This window comes from Trachymyrmex cornetzi, unplaced genomic scaffold (assembly GCF_001594075.2).
Source record: "Trachymyrmex cornetzi isolate Tcor2-1 unplaced genomic scaffold, Tcor1.1 scaffold16, whole genome shotgun sequence".
Taxonomy (NCBI): Eukaryota; Metazoa; Arthropoda; class Insecta; order Hymenoptera; family Formicidae; genus Trachymyrmex; species Trachymyrmex cornetzi.
In genome coordinates this window covers 2028596-2055079 of record NW_017296201.1, presented here as the reverse complement: position 1 = coordinate 2055079, position 26484 = coordinate 2028596, and the positions used below count along the sequence as shown (strand labels likewise).

Below are 26484 nucleotides of genomic sequence, written 5' to 3'. Positions count from 1 at the left end.
GGCGAAAAATCAGAATTTTCGAAACTGCCACGATGGGCAATAGCACGGCACAGCGTAGCGATGAAAGTCAGTGACAGGAAATAGACAAAGTGAGACAGAGGTAGACGAAGATAGGGAAATGAGAGAGAACAGAAATTGAATGAAACAAAAAATACCATCTTCGAGAAAGTATCCTCTAGATCGAGCACTGGTTTGCTACTAGACACAGTGTAATGTCGCCTTTTCTCGCGAGGAATCTGCCTTCGTCTCGGTCCCTCCACCCTCTTCTCCGTCATCTCTTTGATAATCTGTTTGGCAGCCTCGCTCTTGAACACCGGCGACAATTGCGGCGAATCGGACTGGTTTGTGTTCGCCGTCGTTGCGGTAGTCGGTCTCTCGTGAATGCCGACGTTAGTCGGCGATGTTAATTCGGGGCTCATGGCACCCGCGAGAGTGCCGATTTTCTCGTATTGCCTGTACGGTCCAAGCGAGTAGTTATAGTGAGACTGCGCGGCGACCATCGTCGCTTGCGATGGATAATTCTGGCTCTGGCATGGGCTGTACGACGAGGCGGTTGAGTAGTTGGGAGAGCTCATGGGCATGTGAGAGCTGGACGTAGGACTATCCGTGTACGGTGACAGAGTGCTATCGGAGCTGCCGTCATGACTTTCGAACTGCGATGGAGCGTCAAAAAAAATTGTAAAATGCCGGGATCGAAGGGATTAACAAAAATAGGCGAGCGAGACGAGCGTCAGGATGCTCAGTGTAGAATAAAATTATCAATAATATTCGCAAAACTATATATACAAATATCAATAAACGTGCGGAAGTAAGGTTTTGTTGTACGGAGTGACCTGAGAGGTGATCTGGAATTGTGTTTTTAGGTATCAAAAGTTATTGGCAAAAATTACCCTAATTTTATGCCGACGTGCCATCATGCTCTTCAGGGCATGCATACTGTCGCTTCGCGGTGGAGGTACCACGGGTCCGTAGTGTACTCCAGTCTGCTGTTTTTGCCCACCGAAACCACGTGGCAGGGACATGCTTCTTTGGAATTGAACATCGTCCAGTTCGGACAGCTGAACCGTGCTTTGCGCGTGAACAATCGGTGATTCCTCCACTACTCTGCCAAGCTGAGCTTTCTAGAAATGTTAAAAGATCTCCTTTAACATAAGTCTAAAGAAATCGATGTTTTTTTTTTTTTATTAGATTCGACTACACTGAAAAAAATACTAAATTTTAATAAATATTTCTTAGAATAGTTATAAGTAAACATTTACTAAATGTAAACATTTATTTATTTATTTGATATAAAAACAATTAATTTGTGATTTAACTATCTTTTTTCATTGAGAAAATATTTATTTACTATAAGTAAATGTTTACTTGGTACTATTCAAAGAAATATTAAGATTTAGTAAACTGTTTTCAGTGTATTTGAAAAGACGCGTAATCGAAGACAAAATGATCTTACTTCGAATTTTTGGGAGCCTCCGAAATCATCATCGGATAATCTCTTCGCGCCGCCTGGTGCCTGGAGGCCGTTCGTCAGAGGAATTCCAAGATTGCCGGTTCTGTCGCCGCGGTCCCTTTGTCGCCTTTCCGATTCGCGTTTCACTATGCGCACCGTTTTAATCTCTTGTTTCTCGCGATTGTGCATTAATCCTGCGAAGACGCGGAGAGAAGAATGAAATTTCCGACGTGTTGTCAGGCTTAATAATGTTTCCGCAGTGGAACGGGCGACTTACCGGCGAATTTGTTGTCCTCGTTTTGTCTATAATTATCATTCAATAACAATGCTTCCTCGCTCAAAGGGGGCGGCGGTGGCGGGATATATTCCGGAGCAGGATTTAGCGTACCATTCATTATATTTCCGTTATGCTTGCTCGTGTCGGCGACATAATCACCTTGCGTTAAAAATACAAATCGATACTTGAATATCAGAATTAACTTATGACTACGCTAATTGCTATTGTTATTTATTTAAATATACGTGCACATCATTAATAACAATATCTGTTAATAGGATGAATTTTCGCCATAATCCAACAAGAATATTACCTGCTACTCTCGAATCCGTATTAACGTACAAGGGCACCACTTGAATCGCGTTACCCTTGCCCTGCATTTGGTCTTTCAATAATTGTTGTTTTAATTGGTGTTGTTGAATCTGTTCGCGCAGCTGCGGCGAGAGCGTAGATATGTGATTTTGTGAGGGTTGTACGAAGGATTGCTGATTATGTGGGCGATTCAATGGGGATAAGTCCTTGTACTGGGTAGGAGACCCGTATCGTTGGTGGGAGCTATCGTTTTGTTTGTTCGGAGGTGAGATAGACAAAGACGGACTCGACGGTGAGTCCAAACCATGGTCCAGGGTTATTCCGGAATCTAAATCAGTCTCCAACCAAGAATTTTGCGTACGTTTCTTCGAATGATGCACCTGAGGAGCTAAGGGGAAAATTGCATCTTCTAAGCATCATTCTCTTTTCATGAAAAATATATATCCCGATATTAATGTTTAACAAATAATCAATAAATGTAATATATACTGTTTTATTTACGATATATATTTGTATAAATGTATACAAGGATGAGCACTATAAATTTACTACTGATTAAAATAATCTTTTTATGTTAATTTATTTAGATTAGGTCTGTCTAATGTTTTGCTTACCAGCTAAACACTTCCACCTCTCTTCCATTGTTTTATTGAGCGAAACAGAGAGAAAAAAAAAAATAAACGTTAGAACTCTGCCTAGAGCTATATTCCTTTTTGGTTCCTTTCTGTCTCGTTCAACGAAACGCTGGAGAGGTGGAAGCGTTTAGCTCGCGAGCCAATTATTGGACGAGCCTGATTAAGATAAAGTAATAATAAATTTTGATTAATAACGACAGTTTATTACAATATGAATTTTGCAGTCTTTGATTAAGTTGATTGAGTCATCTCGAGTCAATATTAATCCTTATATATATAAGTTTTGAAATTTTTGATGGTTTCGACACCTTAAATTGTTAGACTCACCGTGCGGTGGCTGCGGGCGAATTTGCTGCACCAAACTATGAGATTTCTCCGTCAGTTGGCGAACTTGAATGCTCAGTTCCTTCCTCTGTCTCTGCAGATCGCCGACGAGTTGTTGCACTCGTCGTAATTCCGCTTCCAGCGGTGCGGTCGTGCTCGAAGTGTCCCTCGCGACGTTACCGGCATATCTTCTGGATGCTTGCACCTTTTGCCTCAGCACCACCAAATCTTGCTCCAATCTCGCGTTCTCGGCGACCGTTTCCTCAAGTTTCTGAAAGCACGTGAGAGAGTTGCGGACTATCAGATTAAGAGAATGCGCGACTTTGATCGCTAGCCGACTGTCACATTACGAGAATGGCAACTAAATGGCGAATCACGGAACTGAATGGTATAATGTTGTGAATAATGCAATTTACCTGAAAAAATACCGGCTTTACCTGGAAACAGTGAATCGAGATTTTAATTGCGATACGTAATACAATCTACTCTCGTCATTTAGATTCTCTCGTGCTACTATCTTCTTGTATTACTATTATTTTCGCGATATCGCGAATTCAAATTGGCAAAGAATAATAAAAGACAAACTTAATAAAAGCACGATAAAATAATGAAGTAGACGTTCACTTCAAATTCAAATATTCATTGATAAACGAGTAACTTCGTATCGTCAAAAAATTTTCTATTAGCAGAAACATTGGCAACAATGAAGCGCGTTTGAATATTCAATACGTTTCACGACGTTAAAAAAACATACGAAGAATTACGAACAGCAATTACTCGCATTTTGAAATCCGGATTGACGCGCAATTTACTTGTTTTTCTACCAATCAGTCTGCATCGGTTTTTAATAGATTTGTTCACGTATGGATCAATCGGGATGCAGGAAGGCGGAAGCGTGTGTTAGCGGCTGTCACGGGTATACATTTTCGAAATTATCTACCTTCGAGTTATGGGCGAGCAGTATCCTCACTCTGCTCAGCTCGCGTTCCAACAGGAGTTGCTGCTTCCGATATCGCTCCGCTTCGGCCAAATTGCTTCTGCTACCTTGCAGTTTGTGGCGCAACCCGCCCAAAGCTTTCTCGAGTATTTCCTGCGAGCATTAAGTCGACCAGGCGTGTAATGTGATATTGTAAATTTCTATATCTTGGAATTAAGGACAACTCCTGTCATTTCGCAGTTTATTGTTACAACATCGTTTTAGTTTCAAACAAATAGCATCGACTCTCCTCTAAACTGTGGAGGATATAATAGATATCGTATCGGGTATTTGTGTGGGTGAGATTACTCGGAACTCTTGAAGCTTAAAGTCAAATTCGATAGAATTATCTTCAAAAATATTACAGAATGTATTTCTTTTAGAAGAAACTCGGAAGGCTTTCGTACATTCATCAATTTGGTGGAAGATCGTTATAATTGCATTCTTAAAGCATACGCGAAATTTTTCGGGCAATTTAAAGGCTTTATTTTAAGTGGTCATTATTAGGTTCATACCAACCTTGTCCTGCTGGAGACTATGCAGTGTGCCAGATTCCTCCTGAAGCAGTCGATCGAGTTTGTAGAGCTGCTGCACTTTGGCCTACGACATAGAAAGGATATCGAGTGAACGACGAAACCTTCAAGTTTCGCTGTTCAAAGGACAGGCTAACGTTTCAATTGGAGCAGATCTCAGAGAAAAGGGAGATCTGCCATCGTTAATTCTAGAACAACGTTCCAGAATCTCTATTTTCTCAACACCCTGTCTCTATTCCTGTCCGTAAATAAAATTCTTTCGCGAGTAACGTGTGAAAAATATTGATCAAAGAGATCTTTTAATTTCAACAATATTATGTTTGATAATATTATTATTTTGATAACATTATATTCGATAATATTCTTTAGTGTGACACATAATTTTAATTTATTACAGTACCTATTATAATTCCCTATATATAGCAATTATTTTAAACCTCTTTGAAGTCAACGAGATTATTATTTGTAATAATTAGCTAAATTGAATATTACTGAAAAAGAAGGGAAAAAGGGTATTTTTTCATTATATTTCTCGTTCGTTTTTATTTTATTTTTAATTTGTTTGTCGCACGGAAATGCATTTGTAAGGCTGCACAAAAGTGTCAAAGTGAATAAATTTTGTTATTCTAACGGAATATGCTTAATTAAATTTTGACCGGTGAACGACGTGCGCGATTGTTGAAAAGTCTTGAGGACAAATAATAAGAAGGAAACGAAAAGTAAGATACTTAAATGGACATTGTCCGTAGAGACTTGACTCGTCTAGAAAGTATATCCTTCAGTAAAGTGAGCTCTTCGCAGAATTTACGAGAGGTCGTAAGTGTCGTCCGAGTTCGGTCTCTCTTGTGGTTATGCCTGCGAGAGTAATTCTTAATTTTTGCACGTACCCTTTTTCCAATCGGCCTTTACAACTTGTCTACCGTGGATTTCGTTTAGTACTATAGCACGCGAGAGATCGGGAATTGCTTTCATTGGTTAAGAAGACTTCCATGTCTGATGCACCTCACGCTTTCTTAGCACGGAGTATTACATTGCGGAAAGAATGTAATAATATGAGACGTAAGAGACAGAAATTGGAACGGGTAAAACGTATTTCACGGACGATATCTGACGAGATTGAGAAAGCGAAGAATATATGTACTATAATAATCGAGACATTCCGTTTGTAAGATCGTACACTTTTAATTAATGCGTTTCTAACGCTGCGAAAGTATAAGAATTATTTAAGAATTCCAATTAACAATGATTTCTACTGCGTGTATCTACATTAATTAAATTAGGATTTTTGTGGTATGATAATTAAATGAATCACCTGCAACTGTCCATGATCGGGACTCAACCTGTCCCAATCCCTGCGCTCCTCGGCCAACAGTCGCTGCTCCTGCACCCTTTGGTTAAATTCCAGACGGTCGCGATGATCCCTCGCGTTCTCGTGCAGATCGTGCCGAGAACCGGAAACATTGCTGGTCCCGTTGGCAGTGTTACGATTATATAAAGAGCCCAGCTTCACCATATTGTCCACGAGGTTCACGAGAGGCTTGCTCTTCTCGTACTTTTTTGGGAAAAGTCGAACATGATTAAACTTAAGGTACTTTTTAATGTGCAATATAAATGTTAATGTGTAATACAATGTGTGCTAACGCTTCGAAACAGTATTAATTAACAGTATTAGTTAAATCAATTTTTTTTTAACTCTATATTGATGAACGTTATCGAGAGTCATAGAATTAAGTTTGAAAAATACGACAACAATTTCAGCCACTTTTTAAAATTTGAAAAGATTATAATCTCGATTTGTTTAACTTTTATATAATTCCTATGTTTTAACTTATATATTAATTCCTCTCAAATCTTTTCAAAGTTAAGTTATTTATTCTTTTTCTAAGCTATTGATTGCTAAATCCATCGTTTCATATCTATGTAAATATTTCGAGGCAAACCTCCGCAAGGTATATTTCACGTGTCTCACCTGCTTCTCGAGATCCATCAGATGCCTCTTGAGTTCCTCGAGTTTTTGAAGATTTTCTAACCGTCTCGGCGTGTCGAGATCCGCCAGTCTAGCCTGCGGGTGCAAACAAAATACACGAAACGTTTATCGCGTTGCATCAGAGGTTCCTTTGCTCTCCGCGTGTTAAAACAAACAACATTTGCGTTTTCGCGCATTAAGCGACACGTTATTTCATGACATACAACGCAATAAAGCCGGACAATAAACACATATTTGCGTAGAAAGGCGACCCTAAGTTCGACTCGACTTTCTCCTCGAATCTCGCACGTCGCGAGATCACAGGTGTATATTCATCTATGTCCCACATTTGACGTTGAACATAGTCATCTGATAATGTTCTTTAAAGATCGTGATTTTTTAGTCCAATAGAGTTCATGAAGCTCCGAGTCGAGACTCGGGGCTAAATATAAGACGTGAAAGAACCAATGTATCGCGCTTGCCTAGCAGTCAATTACACTTTGCGGATCGCAAAGTCCGTAAAGCGCAATTGAATACGTTCAATCCGTTATTTGCGCGCGAGCGTTACGTCACGTTGTCAACTATGAAAGAAACGATGTCGATCACTCATACTGTATTATCGTCACGTGGATTCACAATCTGCGTGCATCTACAACATATCGATCTATTCTAACACATCCTGAAAGATCTCGTCAAACTGCACGATCGTCTGTCAAAGCGAATTATCTCTTTCTCTCTCCCTCTCTTTCTCTCTAACATTAAAGCAATCATTAAAAAGCGACGCTCCTCGAGCTCGAGGAGCCTACGAGACGGGTGTCCCTCCAGACGGCTCCGGTTTGCCCGGACCCTTAAAAGGGGTCCACGACCGCCATCGTCACCGTCACCGTCACCGTCCGTGGATCATCTAATTACTGTGAAAATTTCGTGAGATCGCGTGCAAAAGCTCTCTTCGGACCTGCGCCTCGATCTCCATGTGGCACGTCTCCATCGCCTTGAGGACCGTAGCGTTCTGACGTCGCAGCTGGATCAACAGTAGCACCAGTTCCTCGTGGGTCCTGCCCAGGAGCTCGCCGGCGGAGACGCGCACCAGCCCGGATGCGCCAGCCTGTGTCACCAGCCTGCCGCTGGCATCCGCTCTCAGGGAGCTGATGTTACTCTGTCGAGGCATGCAATCGTTTGTTAGCCACACACGCAAACAACGCAAGGGTAATCGAGCTGTGACATATGGAATTGTTACGTTACGGGGCCGCGAGGATTGCTCAAGGGATCGCGTGAGTTTTCGCACGATGGAGAAATGAGAGGACGAGGCTTTTGTTAGAGAAAGCAAAGCGACGGATTAATTTTGCAATTATACACGGAACACACCGAGCGTACGTACGTGGATTTGATTGGCATGGAAGAGGGGAAAATATTATCATCGACAGCACGGGTTAAATTACCATCAACATTTCACAGTTGCGCCAATGTAGACGATGTATAGGCAAAATATTGTAGCTATTGTCCTAAATCATCCGATTCAGTGAGATCTTTCAGAATATGCAATAACCATATATATAGTTGTTTATATACCACTGACATATTTTTCTTTTTCCCATATCTTCCCTCGTCTACGTAAATAATAGACTATCGCGTCAATATAATAAAGATGTGTATAGAAATATATACGTGGTCATCTAGTTTCATGGACCATAACTAATAAAACGGTGGAAACTGGTCGGAAACGGATTCCACGCGAATGCGAGAAATAGAGAATGTGGCGAGCCGCACTGGTCCGAATTACAAGGTAGCTCGTTTAGCCGTATCGAAATTTCAGCCGGCCGCGGCGCGGCGGTTTTATGTCAGTTGTGTCTGCGAGATTGTATGCAAACTTTTTAACTGCTGGAATTTCTCGGCGAGAGCCTAGGCAAGAGGGGATTACCGCTTAGCCGATTTCCCCGTCTGCCATTTTGCATTCGTCCCTCCCGTGTTCCAAAACCGCTACGTTTTAGTGGCTTTTACGGTTGGATTTGTGGTAGCTTCGGAGGTGAAGCGAGAGGCGGACACATCCGACCGGGTCGTGTAATACGACGGAAGGCAATGTGACGTAAAGTGGAACGCGATACAAATAATTGCTGAAATAACAGCAGTTATCGAAGAGTAATTTGCTTAATATTTGCACTGCGCGAGGCAATTGTAAATAAATAATAATAAGTGACACGCTATCAATTTACGTGTAACTGTACGACTCATTCAGCTGAGTATTTACCCGCATTTATGTCAAACAATATCGTTTGTGTATCGATATTATTTCGTCAGTGGGATTAAATTTAGAATTTATTTCTGATCGTGTGTAAATATCCCTTTAGCTTAAATTTCCATCGCTCGGTACAAAAAGTATCATGTAAGACTCTCTTTGTATTTATCTCTGACCATTCCCTCTCTTTTATATCTCTCAATTTTAAAAAGTAACTAGTTCAGACGTGTTTATCTATAACGTTCGACTTTCAAGTAATTTCGAAGCTTCGAGCAAATTAGCTGAATGGTCGTATCTCTTGTGCGCCATTGTAAGAATTTCTAAAGATCGTAGAAAAGCGAAGAAACGGAGGGCGAGCCATAGTTTTCTATTACTTTCCAATTTTCTAATACGCCTCTTTGGCCGAGGGAGACGAGCCAGAGGCGACGTACAAATTCTCATAGACATATCGACACGGACGAGCGCAAACAGATACAGGTCATGCCAATGCACGTAGCGTTGCAGCGAAGAAATGTAAGAATGAAATTCGTATAGCAATCACCATTGGATCGTAGTTTTCTTTTAGTGAAACGAAAATACGCCTTCTTTATTTTAACAGACAGGTCCCAAAAGATAGCTCGTACGCTCTTCGCATTCCACCGGAATCCTCGCTGGTCGCGGTATCTTTGCGAGGTCGTGCAATCTGTATTCGCGGGATATACCAGAGCGAGATCGAGGGCATTCCCTTGTCAGGAATAGTCGCTTAGCGAATCCTAAATCCTTCGCCACGCGTTGAAGTACGTCAACATGACCGCGCGAGATACGACGAAGGAACATCGCGAAAAGGAAAGGCACGCTCACGCTTGCTCATTGTATCGCCAAGGACAATTCCTCCTTAAACAAGCAGAGTTCTTGTAGAAAGCCAAGGAATTTTCAATTTGCCGCATTCTCTTTGCGGCTGCTTAATGCCTGTCGACTTTTATCTTCCACGTACAATTCAGAGTTCGCCACAAAACTGGAAATCAGGGAATTAGGGAAATTGAAAACGGTCAGGGAAATCAAGGAAAATCAACGTCAGGACATTTTCTGTAAGATTAAAATTCTTGGTTTTGAAGAAGTTTTATATACGTATATATCACACCTACGTAGTTTTGGAATATTACCAACTTAACAATTAAATGAAAACAGTATCAGTAATTTTTTACAAATATTAACAGTAATTTACATTACTATGTTAAATTGCTCTCTCAACAAAATATTTAACAGTTTCCAAGTCAGAATGAATTAAATATAAAAAATTTCAAGATATTGAAATTCAGAAAAAAATATGAAATTTTGTCTGGAAATTAGGGAAAAGTTATGAAATTTTAGGACGAGAAATTCGCGACAACCCTATAATTATTAAATGCAGACGCATGTTGTGATAGTTATATAAAAGATATTTCTTCTTTTATAACACCAACATGATAGCATTCACTTCACTTCTTCGAAAGTAGAAACAAAGCGTGGTGTCCTCAAGTTTAACAGAGAGAGATCCTGAACATTCGCGCTGAATTTCATCTTCAGAATGTTCAAAGAAAGGTCTCCGGAGATCACTTTCCATCCTTCGTAATTTCAAATCTTTGACTCCAAACGAATGTATCAAACAAAATTACTTGATCGCACTCCAGAGATAGTAACCAGCGATGTCTCGTATCTTTTACTTTACCTGTTTGCGCTCTGGAAGTTCCTACGTTTTTCTCACGGATTAGCCAGATGGGGGATGTTACAATTTGCAGAAAATGAAGAAATTCCACGACGAACTTACGAATCTCGCGTCGAGTCGGGGTGACGAACGGGAAGCGGTATGGCGCGCGTCGAGCGACGCTTCGGCGGGCGGACTGGCGTCATGCCCGGTCGGATCGGCTAGCTTGTTCGTCGACCGACCAGCCGGTTGCATAGTGTGCATCGCCGCCTTGCCTGGTTCGCCCGGTGCCCGCCGTTTTGTACCTTTTGCCCCCGAAGGGCCCCGGTCGTCTCTCGACCACACGCGGGTATGCTCGCCGACGAAAGTTCGCGAAGTTGCTTATTCACGTTCCTCTCGCTTCATCGCGACTCTCTCATCCCGCGGATGGTCTCCTATCGACTTCTATTAGCCATTAGAACGATGACGTGGATCAACAAACGAGATTCACACGTGGTAACGGACGTGTATCTCTTGCGGCGACATCCCGCGGTTGACGTGTTCCTAAGATGCGAGGTGTCGGTTTACGCGAGAAGATGATTCGCGGTTTAACATTATCGTGATGGTTCGATTGGCAAGGGGGAAGAAATGATATTTTGCGACTTTTGTATTTTGTAATACGATCGTTGGTCGACGGTAAGCTAAAACTCGAGACACAAATTGATTTTCGAACGCTACACAGAAACAAATTATTTTACTGAAGTGTCTAAAAATTTAGCTAGATACAAATTTAAAAATAATTTTGTTGGACTAGTAAAATAATAATGCGGGAATCTCAATCATGATGAGCAATGTTGCAAAAAATTTTAATATTCTGACAATCAGTTTGAGCGTCCTAAATAATTATTTTGATGCTCCGACAAAATTATTTTCAGATTTGTTAGATACTTGAGCAAAACTGTCCTTCCGCGTATTCTTTTAATTTGAAGTGCTGTTGAAAGTGGAAGAGGAGAAATGAAGTATTCTTGTAAAAATTGGAGAATCTTGATGGGTTATTTCGCCAACCTCTGACGCAACCACATTGTACGCAGTGCCACCACTTTACAGACGGTTTTTCACAAATCCTACATTGCCATAATAAATAACATATTATGTCAGAGCTACTCTCCTACGATAAGATTCGTCGTGAGGAATGATGAATTTGTGTAGGATGAATGCCATGCCATCATGCGCAGACGGCAAAATCCATTGTGCACGAAGCTTAAGACCCGTCTGCAGTTCCTTGGCACGGTGCCCTTGCTGACCGGTGCTGACCGTATGCAGGATCGACCCTGGACCCCATGTTTCTCGTTTGTCTTTTTCTCTGCCGTCTCCGTCGCTCTCTCCGCTTCTCCTTCCTCTCTCTTTCCCTCGCCCTCCCCTTTCGTCCTGGTCCTCTTGCCACCCTTCGCTACTCCATTGTATGTAATGGCGCCAGGACGACGACACTCGGGTCGTTACTTTCTTGCCTTCTCGTGTACCGCGCGTTTAAGATAAGCTCGCGTTAAGAAAACGATGGGTTCTCGTCCGAATTTGCCGTTTACAGGGCGAAAAATCCGTTTCTCAACCGAATCTAAGTATTCGTTGTTGCGGAACAGGTCGCGAAATCATGTCGAAGAATGCCGTCTAGCAGGATTATTTGTAACACAAACTTGTAAACTCCTCAAGCCACTCTTAGAATTTTATGACGCTATGCACTGAAGGAACGACTTGAAAAAAGATATAAAGTACAATCGTAGATTCATTAGATTCTTCGTTATTTTAATGCGATCGCGAAACGAAAGAGTTCTCAAAGTTCTGCTCAGTACTGGGATTCTGTAACTCTTAATAATACTGTCGGTGTCGTTATATTAAAATTTTAAGTATCTTATTAACCATTATTTAAAGTTTTAGTTAAAAAATAAACTTATGGCATTTGTTGTAAATTATCCTAATTTCAATAACCTTTTAAACTTACGTATAATGCTGGTAATTAATAAGTAACAATTCAGTTAAAGATTTCGAGATGAATGAAAAAAATATAAGTGTCTAATATTTTTAGGCTAAAGGCTGCATTATCGTTGTGAACATTGAGAAATAAAAAATAGTTGCAATTACTATAATTTAACTATAATTTGTAGTAATTTTTTGGGGGACGACTATATATTTACAGTTATTTCAATCAGGAAAATATAGTTAATTATGCTATTAAGAATAGTTACGTACTGCTTGAAAATGTTTAGTTTTTTCTAACACATTTTTTAATTATTATTATTACCACATAAATAGTAAATGGATTAAAAAAAATAATTATATTCACTATAATTATAATTGCGTTTACTGAATAAAAATGTTCATTTACTTATTATTTACATCTTAATAATTTACTATATTAATATTTCAAATTATAATTTGTAGTATAACTTTTTCACGTTTCAACTACATGTATAGTCATTATTACTAACATTATAGCAGTAATAATTATAAAAATGAAGCTACTAACCCATAATTATTTTACCTCGCATTATACAGATATCAAATATTTTTCTCTTAGTACAGATATTATATATGATAAAAACGTAACGAAAATATAACGTTACCGATACTGTCATTACGAATCACCGAATCCCAATGCAATTCTCGACACTCGGCTTAATTTTTCCTATCAATTTTTGATCGCAAGATCATGACCTAATGCATTTAACGACGGAACAACAATGATGACCTATTTCATATTCAGGATCATATGGATCAATGTGATACTGTTTGTAAATAATGAAAAATTCATCAGCGATAACCTCATCAGAATTGTTTTTCGTTTGGAAAAGTCGAAAGCGCCGATGAAAATGATTCTTCGCCTCGCGTTTATTGCGCACGATACTACCATAAGCGCAAATATTATCAATCCCGTTTACAACGCAATGCATACCGTGCGTGTAACACGTGCGAAGGTGAGAGTCTCTCTTCCTCTCTCTCTCTCTTTCTCTCGGGGCAACATTTTAATTAATTGAGCTAATGGAATTTACATGCTGCGATGATGATATGCAGGCTATGCCGCGTCAATAAAACGGATAGCGTGTGTGTTTGCATGACAAGAGACAAAGAGACAGTTATAGATAAAAGCAGCAAAACGACAAACCGTCGATCGTGCAACGTTCGCGGGGAGAATTCGCCATTTTGTTTCCGGTAATTTGATTCTGGCGCGATAACTCGATCCACCAATATTATATAAATCGAGGATTTTCAAGCTCGTCGCCTTTTTATATGGACGATAAACTCGCGTCGTGGACGCGCTACCGTGCTACACGTATACGTAATTTATTTTTACGAGCTGGAGGATTAGCGGGAGAGTAAGCCGTACGCTCGTAAACAAACCACAAGCAATTTGCGAGAATGTTAGACTTCACCGTGGAACCGAACCGAATCGCCGTCGGATGTCAGCCATCGGCGAGACTTGGTGCGCGATACAAGTGACACTTTTACGAAGCGTGCGCGTTCGCAATCGTTCCTCGGCCATAAATTTCCCGTTTGCGGTGACTGGCCACCGCGACGACGGCATGGTTAATTCACGCGCGCGACCGTTGCACGATCGATGCCGCGAATGGACGCGCGAATTTCCTCTCTCCATCCATCATGCTCTGCCATGCCAATCGGGATCGACAGGACTAGAGACCGTCTAATAAAAGTCTGGACATGAGAAGGCCACTTTTGATTTGTCCGCTTTGTTTTAACAATTCCTGAGAGAGAGAGAGAAAGAGAGCAAGGGAGAGAGAAATAGTTAGGAATAAATAGAATAGAGAGAAAGGGAAAGAAGTAGCAAATATACATCCTTCTCTCTCGCAGATTTTTGTTAAAACTACTACTCTGCATACAAAATTGCGATTCGAGTCCAGACTCTTAGTGGAGGGTCACTAGACTAGAGCTCTATATGTAAAAGAATAGTGTAAAGGTCTGCCATGTTTATCCTTATAATTATGGATGTTTTCCAGTAAGAGACTCAGATGACACAGTGAATCACATTACATTCTTGTTGTTTATATTAATGTTAAACGAAAATGACATGATCACAGTGTCACACTGTGTCGCTTGCTGGAAAGCATCACATATATTAAAGAATTACTAAGCCCTATTGGATGTTGGACTATCAAGTTAAAAATGGCGGTCGAAATAGCAAAGTCCAACAAGAAAGTTGTGAGCATTCAGCTAAGATGAAATGATTACGCTACTCTTTTATAAATAGAGCTCTATTCTAGACGGGGCGCTCTTTCGCACCGAGGCGTTAAGGCGACTTGCCCGTCGCATTTGCTCACCCTTTTATGCAGCAACTCGCTGCAATCCGCGCGTGCTCGCTGCTGGCCTTGTCTTGGACCCGTCATTGTGCCCCCGCCTCGGTCGACCTCCCTGCCGATCGGGCTCATCATTTTTCTCTCACCTGCGAGCAGAAAGGAAGAGATAAGTTACGCAGGAGAAAGCCGCTAGAAGAGGAAGTCGCGTATTTCTGAGCGTGTCGTAACGAGCGAAAGGATCTGTGAAACCGGAAATATCGAAATCGACTGATATTCTCGAAGATTTTTTTTTTCTTTGTTCTCCCTCCCCTGCTTTGCTTGCAGCCTTAGATTCAGCGGAATAGCGAAAAAATTGTAATAACGACCGAGCAGATTGACTTTCTCTTTAATCACGTGAATGGCAGTCGTTTGTATTTGCGCCTTAAAGCACCGGAACTGTCGGAGCTACTGCCTTTCGTTATGATATTGCATCCGTTACAGGATATCGCAGGCATTATTTTCAGCCACAGATTGCCACAGAATTTCTCTGAGGAATCTTATAGAATTCTTTCTTAGCAAGAATTTAATAAATTAACGATTTTTTTATATATATTTTTTTATATTTCAGCGATTAAATTATACATTTTTTTTTGCTTCATCATAAATTCAGTTTCGTTCGTCTTTTTAAATATCTTTTAAAAGATATGGATATTGAGACATTAGCATATTTGTTCTGACTTCACAATCTGTGGCTGGACTGAACGATAATGGATCTGGGACGCCTTGTATAGGATATTCAAATGCCTACAGAAATGTTCCGCAGCTGCGACCGTTAGACGTGTCGTAAAATGGAGAAGCACGGACTTCCGTCTAACGCAGAAAATTGCGCAGCTATTGTACCTATACAGATACAATCGGATTGCACAAAGAAAATTCTTGGTGGACCGTGGTATTTAGATTGCGGTGTTTCCTCTATTCTTTTTTGAAGAAGATATTTGCTAGGAGATATCGTCCAGGAGCATCGTTCGCGTTTCCAATAAAATTACAATGTTTTTTCCAATTTTCTTAGCGTCAGATTCGATCAATCAGATTCGATCAATCATATTCGATTCTCCAAACGCGGTCAAGGGAAAGAAAGGGAATTGGCTGAAATCATATCACTTATTTGTCTTTAAAATGCTCGTCGTTACAAATTTACAATTTTTTTTAATTAAAAAGGAATAATGGATAGTGTAATTATGATTTCTCTTATGATTCTCCATTAAAACCGCCCTGTTCGCGCGATAATATTGTGCAACCTCAATTCGTGTGTTCCTCCTGGTTGGATGACTCGATATCGATCATGCGTACCTTTTGCGTAGTTAGACAGGGCGTACGGAGGCACACACGGGATTTCCATTATTCCACGTTGTGGATTAGATGGGTGGCACACAAACCTTACCGGGACACCACTGCCACGGATCCTCGGGTAATTAACCCCGGACGCCCGCTGAAATTCTCGACCTAAATTTATGCGCTTTTCAGGCGGTTCGGCAATCCCGCGATTCAGAGCAGACGTTAAATCGCCGCTTAATCTCGCGGGTATTAATCGCTCATCCGCCGAGCGAGGCTCTGTTCATCATTCGTAAGTTCGCACGAGCCAAACGTTCCAGACGAGCCGGGTTAGAGACCAGCTTCGAATATTAGAGATAGAGATTTGCTGCAGTGATATATTACGTAGAATACAATGGACTCTCGATATTAAAAATAACAACAATTTAGACGATGAGAGTACGGCGCGGTATTTGGAGCGCAATTATTTTATTAGATATCTTTTATTATTATATTAATTATATTCATTTATTAAACATTACAATTTCTTCGGAAAGGACGTTTTGGCATATTTCGGGACATTTTCAGTGATGATGTGGATAATAACAAAGTTCAATCATATCTCTGACATTCGTGCAACTCGTTCCACATTTTTATATTTTTGTCTTTCATACATTATGTGTGACTGCAGATTTTATTAATTGTATTTTACAATTCAGGCTGGTTTTACGCTCATAGCAATTGGAGGCCAAATCAATTTAACCAATTTCACAATTTAACGAATTCAATGCTGCGAAATGATATAAAACACTTGACCACCATTTGAACATAAAACAAGTTTTATTATTATCGCTGAGGATGACCGAAACGTCCGTTTTGAAAAAATTGTAATGTTTGATAAATTAATTTTTTTGTCCATAACAAAAAATAAAGTAAAAGAGACGAGCACAAGCAAAAATTAGTCTCTTTTACCTTATTTCTTGTTATGCAAAAAATATATATATTAATTTATCAAACATTACAATTTTTTGCTCATTTAGTGTATATGTTTTCAAATAGAATACTATTTTTTCGAACAAAAATCTTTTGCAATATCAAGATGTTCCTCCAGTGCGTACCGCAAAATTTGTGCCACGAAATTAAGATAATAATTATACGCGAAGTTTTACGAAAATTTATCGGGAATACTTTGAAAAAAATCTGATTAATTAGCGCGCTTAGCGAGCCATTAATTCCGCATAGCGCAATGTGTCCGGTACGTTGAAGGATCATTTTATGAACAACGTGAGCGTTGTTACCTTTGGCATTGTCTTCGTCAACGTCATTAATTAGCGTTTGCACTCTTGTGTACTTTGCTACGAAAAGGAGGAAAGTCGATATGGGCGTAACTCTCTCGCTCGGAGACGGTATTACGACAACCCGGTCGACGTCGTAACTCTTTTTCCTAGCCGTCAAACTTGCCGTCGCGCGCGATAGCGATTCGTATATTACGACCAACAATATATTAATTGCGCTTTAACTAACTTTGAGTTCGAGGCAAAAGTTTGAGTTCTTTCATAAAGCCGGATTCTTCAGAGTTAGCCGTCGCCAATTAATCGCTCCGCCGCCTGCTCGATTCATGGGTCGGCTCATCGAAAAGTTACCGTGGAAAGCGTGGAAAGTATCGGGCAGATCAATAAATATAGTACAAAGCAAAACTTACTTGGACTGTGCACACGTATCTCGCTGTCGCTGGGACTGGAAACACGATGGTCGTTTAACGAAGTGACTCGCAAATGTCCGATCGGGCTGATCAATCGCTGAGTGGAATGACCGCTCGGCGATGCTAACCTCAGGTCCCTCATGTCGTTACCGATAACCCTGAAATTTGACGAACAGGTCAATGGGCCGATTCGTAGAAGGCCACGCTTGAAATGATGCCGTAAAGTGACCTAATGCAGAAAGAAGCTGTGAGGGAGAGAAAGTTAAGTCGCTGAACGTTTTAAAAGGAAATATGATGCTCTGGTACAGTGGTTCCCAAAAATTCGTTTTGCACTATTAAATTCATAAATGTCAAGTTATATCTTATTTTTAATCATTTCTATAGATCGCCATTGCTCTTAATCAATATGTCAATTTAATTAAAACATTGAAGTTAAACAATTTAATAGCCATAAATTCATAACGTTAAGGCCGGAGCACAGACCTTTGTGCTCATTTAGTATTCAAGAGAATGTATTAAATTTGATTTATTTTACTCTCAAATTTAATTTATTATTTACTAAGTCTACGTTAATATGGATTTTTTTTTTCTGTAGTTATTTACTTTAAAAACAACTACAGAAATGGATTAGTTTACATCTTGACACACATGGAAGTTAGAAATAACAAAATGTTAACTCAAGGAATTGGGTTGCCATTGCTTCTTTGATACCTAAAAATGCGGTTCATAAAGGCGGGAACACAGGGTCTTACATAACGCATAATGCGTAAGAAAACGAACCACTCAAAGTCCTTAATTTTTTTCTTTTCTATGAAATAAAAGACTCCGATTGGTTGATTTTCTTATACTTTATGCATTATGCGTCATCCAAAGGTCTGTGCTCCGGTCTTAACGTTATGAATTTATGGCTATTAAATACGTTAAGTAAATATTGGCAGTTTCCAAATCGATGTTTCGCGATTCTAAATTGATATCACGACACGTACATTATCTTACGTACAATTTATAGCGACAGGAGCCTTGTCTATTAATCATGAGAAAAATCGATGTTTACCATCCGAAACAAATAAACGTGGTTACGCGATACAGCAGAAATTAGATTTGCCGTGGAGGTAAATCGCGACACAAATACATACGAGAAAATTGTATTACCAAGGTGACGCGGTTTAGCTCACGCCTGGCAATAAATAGAGCCTCGGTGAGCTTGAGAGTGGCTCTCACGTCGATTATGACATCGCAACGCCCTTCAGTCTAATTAATGACGTTTGTATAGCTAACCTCTTCACGAGAACGAAAATTTGAAACGATAAAATTATTGCATTATTTTAATATCCCATAGCATTATTTAAAAAAATATTCGATAGACAGAAAATGTTTTTTTTTTTAACTTAATGGAAAGAATCCTTTAATAAATTTTAAGAGCACATATTTATATAATTATAATAATTTTGCCATTATATATGCGAGAAACTAAATTAATTACTGTAATTACATTACAGCATAATAGTACAATCGTCGCATTATGAGTTGTCAAGAACATACAGGAAATTTGATCGGTTGTACATTTCGCGACAAACGAACTGCGCGTTGTTGTTTGCACAAACGGCGAGTAATTAAACAGCGACTTAAATGAACGAACCTATAATACGCGTATATAGCGAGTTATATACGAATTAAATCGGGTGATGGCTAATCGCGTTGTGTTTAGGTGGAAGTTTACGCGCTACTGCCTTTTATGGCGATTAATTTATGCTCTTGTTCTCTGCATTTTGTTTCGACATACTAGTTGAATAATTTTGCTATAAAAGCGGTAGAATGAGATTAGAGTCTTCAGGGTCGTGCCTTTAATTGTAACAATAACTCTGCGTTCTAATACTTGTCTAGAGTCGAATGTGTGATCTTTTCAGACGCGATACACAAGGGTACAGACATTTGGCTGCTTGCGGCATTTCTACTAGTTACCACCTCAAAGTAACCAAACAGTCGAGCAACTTAGGTAGCAGAATTAGACGGCAGGGTTGCGGCCGCGCGAGTATGTGTTCGCTAATAAGTTTCCCTATTACGGGGTGCGATAGGGGCGGCGGTTTAATTACAGTACGCCGAAACTTCGTTATACAAATACCTGGGAGGATCGGCTTTGAGTCTACTTACATGCCGGGACATTTGCCGATGTCGCCGTTGCTGGCGGCCCTCAATATATGGGCGGTGGACTCGTTCTCCAGCTGCCTCATAGGCGATTGCTGCTGCTGCTGTTGCTGCTGCTGCTGCTGCTGCTGCGGAGTCGAGTGATGGAGCGGAAGCGGTTGTTGCCGATGGTTACTGCTGGTAGTATTTCTCGGTAGCGGAAGAGTGGACACCGCCGTCGGTGGTTGAGTCAGCGTTCTTTGAGGCAGATGAGATGTGCTGACGGCTCTCGGCGGAAGCGGGTCTCTGCCTATCACGGATCCCGAACCGGACGCTGCGAGAAAGAAATATGCACGTGAAAATTCTATATATAGTGTGTATATATATATGTTCCAAGAAACCTTTATTATAGTACGCAAGTTAGACTCGAAGCAAAATTTCACATGAGACGTTACGCTAATTGAGCCTTGCGTGTATACGGTGAAATCTCGCAAGCATCCTTGGATTGCGAGGGATTGGTATGGGGCCGTTCAGGAAACGTCTGTCTCGCTTGAATAGGAAAGATGAGAAAAATATGTGTGAAACTAGCATGGATATCGGATTGAGTAATATCTATCGTAGCTTCTATCGCTCGCCTTCGGCGAACCAGTCAGCCGTTACCAGTCATAAGTGAAAAATGCACGAAATGATATACGATTCCTTAAGATTTTACGATCGATTGTATAAACACAAATCGAATTGAATAGGATTTACACAGTATGAAATGTAATTACATTAAACCAAGTGTCTGTGGATTATTATATTATGTTTTAAGCGTAGTTTTGCATCACGCACAGTAAAGAGGTAAGTATGAAGAAAATATTGTAGTTAAAATTACATAAAGAATACAAGTCTTAGTGTGTACACTTTTAATTTAACTAAAACAACGGAGTTAAACAATTTAACTCGAGAAAATGTATTAAATTTGATTTACATTTAGTTTATTATTTACTAAGTGCATACGTTAATATGGACGTTGTTTACTTTTATGTTAACCACAGGATTGATTTACATTTTGTCACGCATGGAAGTTAAAAATAACAAAATGTTATTTAATCAAGAGATTGAGTTGCCATTACTCCTTTGATATCTAACAATGCAATATTTTGTTGTAAAAGTGAAATAATGGACTCTATAATATATTATCATTAAATGTAATAAATTTCATATATTATTAAATATAACAAATTATTAAACAATGTCATAATAACATAATATGTACGTTGATTAAAATTTGAAAAATTTGACTAGATCTGAGAAACATGGAGTCGATATGTACCATATAATTCTAGAGTTAACATCTATTTATGCAAGACTCGCCTATTTTCCTAAAAGCTTTACACTCTCAAAATTATTTCTTCACTCCAGAGTAAAGAAAATTTATGTGAAAATGAAATATGTGAAATGCAAGAGATCCTGCATGATGTAGGCTCAAACTTCGACGATCGAATCTCATGCTGGCGAGTCCTCGCCATGCCAGATGCATGCAGTGAACATGGGAATAGTACGGAATGAAATTGACAGACACACAGGACGAAAGGCAGAACGGAAACGCGTGACGATCGGGGGAAGCGGTAGTAGGCTATTGCGTTTGAGAACAAACTGACGAGACAGACGACGAGAGAGAGGAAAAGACAATTTATCAGGCGCAATTAAGTCAACCTCCGGAACCGGGCCAGTATGTGTTTAGTTACGTAAGACTCCGGCCAGCTACGAGCTACCGTTGGGCTAGGCAACGTATCTGTGAAGTTAGCATGGCGTTTTATTAATTTAAAAAAAATAATGATTATTCCGGTAGCACTTTCCATTGTTCTACTGTTCTCTCAAAAATAACAAAATGTTCTGCATTTTTAATATCAAAAAATCAAATATAAACAAATGCTGTGCTGGAACGTAAAGTTAGCATAACTTCCTCTAAAGTATCACATGCCACAAAAATGTGTAAAAATTATTGTGTAAAATTATTAATTATTGGAATTTTGTCCTGAAACATCATATAATAATCAATCTAGTTTAAAAGAAACGGGAATACTTAACAAATGTCGTAATATTCGATGGCATCTGGTACTTTAGAGAAAGTTATGCTGTGCTGGAACGTAAAGTTAGCACGGCATTTGTTTATTGTTGATTTTTTGATATTAAAAATGCAGAACATTTTGTTATTTTTAAAAGAACAGTAAAACAATGGAAAGTGCTACCGGAATAATCACTATTTTTTGGAAATTAATAAAACGCTGTGCTAACTTCACAGACACCTAGGGAACCGCAGGCTCACGGCGATGACCGGCTACGCATCGAGTGCAATCGCGCGTCGCGACTCCTATTTTCTTTCCTCTCCCGCGTTCGTAACTCGTATAACGAATCGTTTTACGAACAGGTTTCCCGCGATAGAAAGAATGGAATGAGAGTCGATTGTCTATCGTTGGGAAAATCGGTAGCGATCACCTGGAATTCAATCGATGTGGAATGTGTGTTGGAAATTCATTGGCGAATCATCGCGGACTTGTAGAGAGACCAGGGTGATTCTCAACGGACAATGAACGCGCACGAGAGAATAAATCGCGCGAATCCGCACCGGCTACGCTGCTACACGCACGCCTGGCATTTGCCCGACGATCGAATCGGTGGAATATCTGTCGTGTGACGATCGTTCACGGTTTAATTCTGCGTTCACGCTCAGACTGACGCTGGGAATGCAAACGACCCTGCGCGATGCCATATGGGCGCAGCAGGAAACTCCTCTCGCACTTTGCGCATAATAGACGGTATTCAATCTGCAGAATGTGTGGACCGATAGCGCGCGACTCTCCCCGTATATATATGTATATATATATATATATATATACATGATGATAAAGACATCGCGCGCGATTTGAAATTCCGTTCTCCAGTCACGATCGGACCATATTTGCAGATTGATATAGCCGAGATTTTCTCTGTTTGTCGGGGCGGCTCATAAACTCGTTCGCGTAGAAGCGAGAATATCTGAGAGTTGAAGATTATACTGCATCCTTAAACACCTGTGCGCTGCATATAGGTTTCGTTGAACCACAGATGGCTTCTTTTATTTATGTACTTTACATCATAAGTGGATGTTACAACGTAGCGAGACGTTTATGGAGTTAGTCCGTTTTAACCTGTCGTAGAGCATCCGGGCTACGCAATTGAGAAATTCATGAGCAATAAAGCTAAAATGAGGGTCTTATTATGCATAGAATATCGCAAAATGTTGTAACTTCTCCGACGGGAATAACTTTGCGCTGAGAATGATAAAAGATTTCAAAAGACTTGTGCTTTATTCCGCGTGCGAAAATAATCGGCGGGCAAATCGCTTTGGAAAATACGAACTATTTTCTTATGATTTCTATAATGCTCCGGAAGTTTATTTCTCCGTTCCCAGTTATCTTCATCGCAATTCTACTCTGTTACACTTTGTTTTAGATCAACAATCGGTTCACTCACTTTACATTGTCTGCCCACGAAATTACAGGGGTGAATATATCGCTTATTTGCTAAAATAACGACGTGACTTAAGAAACGAAGTTTTCCAGAAAATAAGTTTGAATATTTTGAATTTGAATCATTAAAATTCTGTAATATTAATTTTAAGATACAATTTTGATGTAATAACTGACTATAGAGAAATCAAAGCATATTCTTTTCAGGTATGTTCTTTTCGCTTTTTTTTACAAGCAACTAAAAAATTACTTTAATTGTGTCGTAACAAATGAGCGGTATATTATATATATTGTTTTTTTTTTTTTAATAGTGCGAGATACGTTGCGATACGTGAGTCGATGCGAATCAATCCACTAACAATAACTCAAAGAGATGCACTTTTTAAGCGAAATGTTCACGTACCGTGCAACATTTTTCACCTTTATAGGCCGTGGAGTTCGGATGCGCGAAGTTCTCTCGCGGAATCGTTCAATCCCGCCTGTATAACAAAAAACTCGAACGTGCGAACTGTGCGCGATTATATCGACTGACCATGGACAATTGACGGTGTGACTCCGTAGTTGGTGGAATGCGTGACGACGCATCCGGGATGCCAGCGATTTGCGCGGATTCATCGTTATGCTACAAATGGACACGCGAGCGGGATGACTCTGTGACAATTCGTATCGATAACCAACCGCGACGTGCGTCGCTCGATTGGATTAAATCGAGATCGACTTCCTAAACGACGTTTTTTATTTCCTTTACGCAATCGTAAATGCGTTTCCCGTTTCTTGGCCTTCGGCGACCGGAATGCGGATGGATGGTCGGTATTGTCAGCGATTCGAACAAATCCTATGAATGCGTCGAAGAACGTCGCGGTAAATTCATTTGCTTTCAACCAATAAATTTTCATCACAAGAGATCGTAAATAAATCAACGAGTTTGCAGTTGAAAATTATGGCGATACTTATAACGAATATTCCACGTCTTCTCTTTTCTGTCTACCTACTTTTATCTTTATTTTGTATATTTTCTAATTTCTCGCTTTATCTCGCGTTCACCATCTTTGTTTTATTGTGCTCTTAATTTCAATACTGCAACGTGTTCTTAGATACCGGGCTTGCCCTAGAATTTCTAATAAACGCATTTATCTATCTACCAGAATGTATAAAAAACCTATTATTCTCGTTCTTCTTTATATCTTGGTTTATTGTAACCAATTGCAAATTATTATTTATACGCACAAGTAAACATAAGAACAATTTCTGTGCGTTCATAATTCATATTTTTCCTAGCTTTAATACTCCTAATTATTTATATTTAAAGTTAGTCAAGTTTTTCCAGTTATTCCTACTGTTTTAACGGAAATGAAAGATCTTTATCAAAACGATAAAAATCATCGTTAAAAATAACAATCGTTTCAGTCTCTTGGATTGTCTCGATATTCCTGACGAACATTCTATTTACAAGCTCGAAAAATATATGAAAGAATTTTATATTTATATAGAACGTCGTCGAGAAAATTTTTTAATTTCTTTCTTACACACAACAACAGTCATTTATCTCTTCGCTCTTTTATTCCATAATATAATTGCCACGCATTCATGCAATGAAACGCATTGGGACTGAATTGTATCGCTGTTCTCAATGCAATGCAAGTTACGATAACCATCCGGAATATTCAATGCGGACGGGGCATCGAAAATACGCAGATAATCAATAAAACGAGAGAAATAATTTAATAGATACTCAAGCGGTCGATCGACGATTGTACTACACTAATGTACCATCTCTCTCTCGAGCGATGGTTAAATGCATACAGCATACAGTCAGTGTAATAATTTAAACGTACGCATCCGTCGACTCATTGCGAAAGTCGTGCTGGAAATGTTAGACCATGTAACAGATCGGCGTTACCCAATTTCGTTGTTTTAGAACCGGACCTCGTTTCGCGGCGTTACAAAATCTGTAACACGAGAGAAATTCACTCGCAAGTTTCAGCGCCGGTTTAATTAAGCGTGGAATTCGTAGGGAAGTCGAGTCGCGGATCTGCGCACGGCGCATAGATTAAAACAAAATAAATCTTCCGGAGTTTGAAAATGCAATTAAAAATTCCAGGCATCGATTTGATCCACCGTGCCTGCCATGCACGTGCGCGCGTAAATATAGGTGTGCCACTTGGCACCGCGTGTAGAAAAGATCAAGGTGTACAAACGAGAGCCGTTATCCGCGCGCATACGGGGTGTCCGTGAATTTCCTGACGTTTCGAATCGGCAATGGCCATAACGAATTTCTTGTCTTGTTGTAGAATTTCTTGCCTTGTTGTTGTTTCCGTAACATGACTGTTGCGCAAATCGTATATGTACGACGAGACGATCTCGCGAAGCGTTTCGAATTAGGAGGTCTGAGCTAGAAATTACGTTTTCACGGTGGAAAGGGGGGAAAAAGGGTGGTCTGTGGAATCTCCGGCTGTGCAGAATGCACGGGGATTAAAGCGGGGGTTGTTCACCTCGAATATCCTAAAAGGCGCCGGAGAGTTGGGGAGCTTTCTATGGGAATTTAATGGCTGGCGTCGCGACGCCCGCGCCGGAAAAGGCGTCAGAGGGTCGCTGAAACGACGACGAGCATCGGCTCCAAAAGGGTGCGGATATCGTTTTCCCGGATCAGAATTCGGCCGTTGAATTCGCCCGAGAGATTATGGGAAAAGGGCGGTTCGCCCTCGTTCGAGAGCGGTTTTAATGAAATTCGTGAAAACCCGCACAGAATTGTAACCGAAGAACACAATGCGAGTACGTAATCTGACTCAATTAATTTTTACAGAGTATTTCATAAACTCATCTTCGACCTTGCGTTACTTTGGAATGTCATGTTTATCAACAATTTTCGATTTTTGCTTATCTCAGCATTAAATGTCTCGGCCGTGGTAATGAAACAGACATTCTATACTTAATTGTTCCAGTTGTCGAGTAACATTACATTCCGACTGAGTTTCTCTCTTTGATTATCTGATGTAGTCTCTAGAACAGAAGTGGCCAACCTTCCTGTCTGATATATTATTATAGAAATCTTTGATATGCCACTGTGCTACAGAATTAAGCAAAAATGATTGTAATCATATACTTTCTTCTCTTGCATTAAAAGCAAAAAGACTTCTACTTAACAAAGTTTAGTTTTTTTGCTATATCCTGTCTTTCATTCGTTTTAAAGTAAATTGCAAAATATTAATCAGAGATTGC

The 26484-nt window shown here is 39.9% G+C and overlaps 1 protein-coding gene across 3 annotated transcripts in view; it reads right to left on the bottom strand.

Moving 5' to 3' along the window:
* Window positions 1-26484, bottom strand: part of LOC108758801 (uncharacterized) — a 107161-nt gene that overhangs the window by 2810 nt on the left and 77867 nt on the right. For 2 of the 3 annotated variants that reach the window (XM_018503931.1, XM_018503933.1), the window contains 15 exons: window positions 19796-20102; window positions 17645-17802; window positions 14677-14798; window positions 7429-7629; window positions 6477-6569; window positions 5820-6059; window positions 4494-4574; window positions 3939-4088; window positions 3415-3435; window positions 3002-3269; window positions 2041-2427; window positions 1728-1886; window positions 1454-1644; window positions 891-1121; window positions 156-653 (listed from right to left, as the gene is read on the bottom strand). In XM_018503931.1, the coding sequence (XP_018359433.1) occupies window positions 156-653; window positions 891-1121; window positions 1454-1644; window positions 1728-1886; window positions 2041-2427; window positions 3002-3269; window positions 3415-3435; window positions 3939-4088; window positions 4494-4574; window positions 5820-6059; window positions 6477-6569; window positions 7429-7629; window positions 14677-14798; window positions 17645-17802; window positions 19796-20102 (3107 nt within the window). The remainder of the gene's footprint in view (window positions 1-155; window positions 654-890; window positions 1122-1453; window positions 1645-1727; window positions 1887-2040; window positions 2428-3001; window positions 3270-3414; window positions 3436-3938; window positions 4089-4493; window positions 4575-5819; window positions 6060-6476; window positions 6570-7428; window positions 7630-14676; window positions 14799-17644; window positions 17803-19795; window positions 20103-26484) is intronic. The other variant, XM_018503932.1, reaches the window with a different exon arrangement.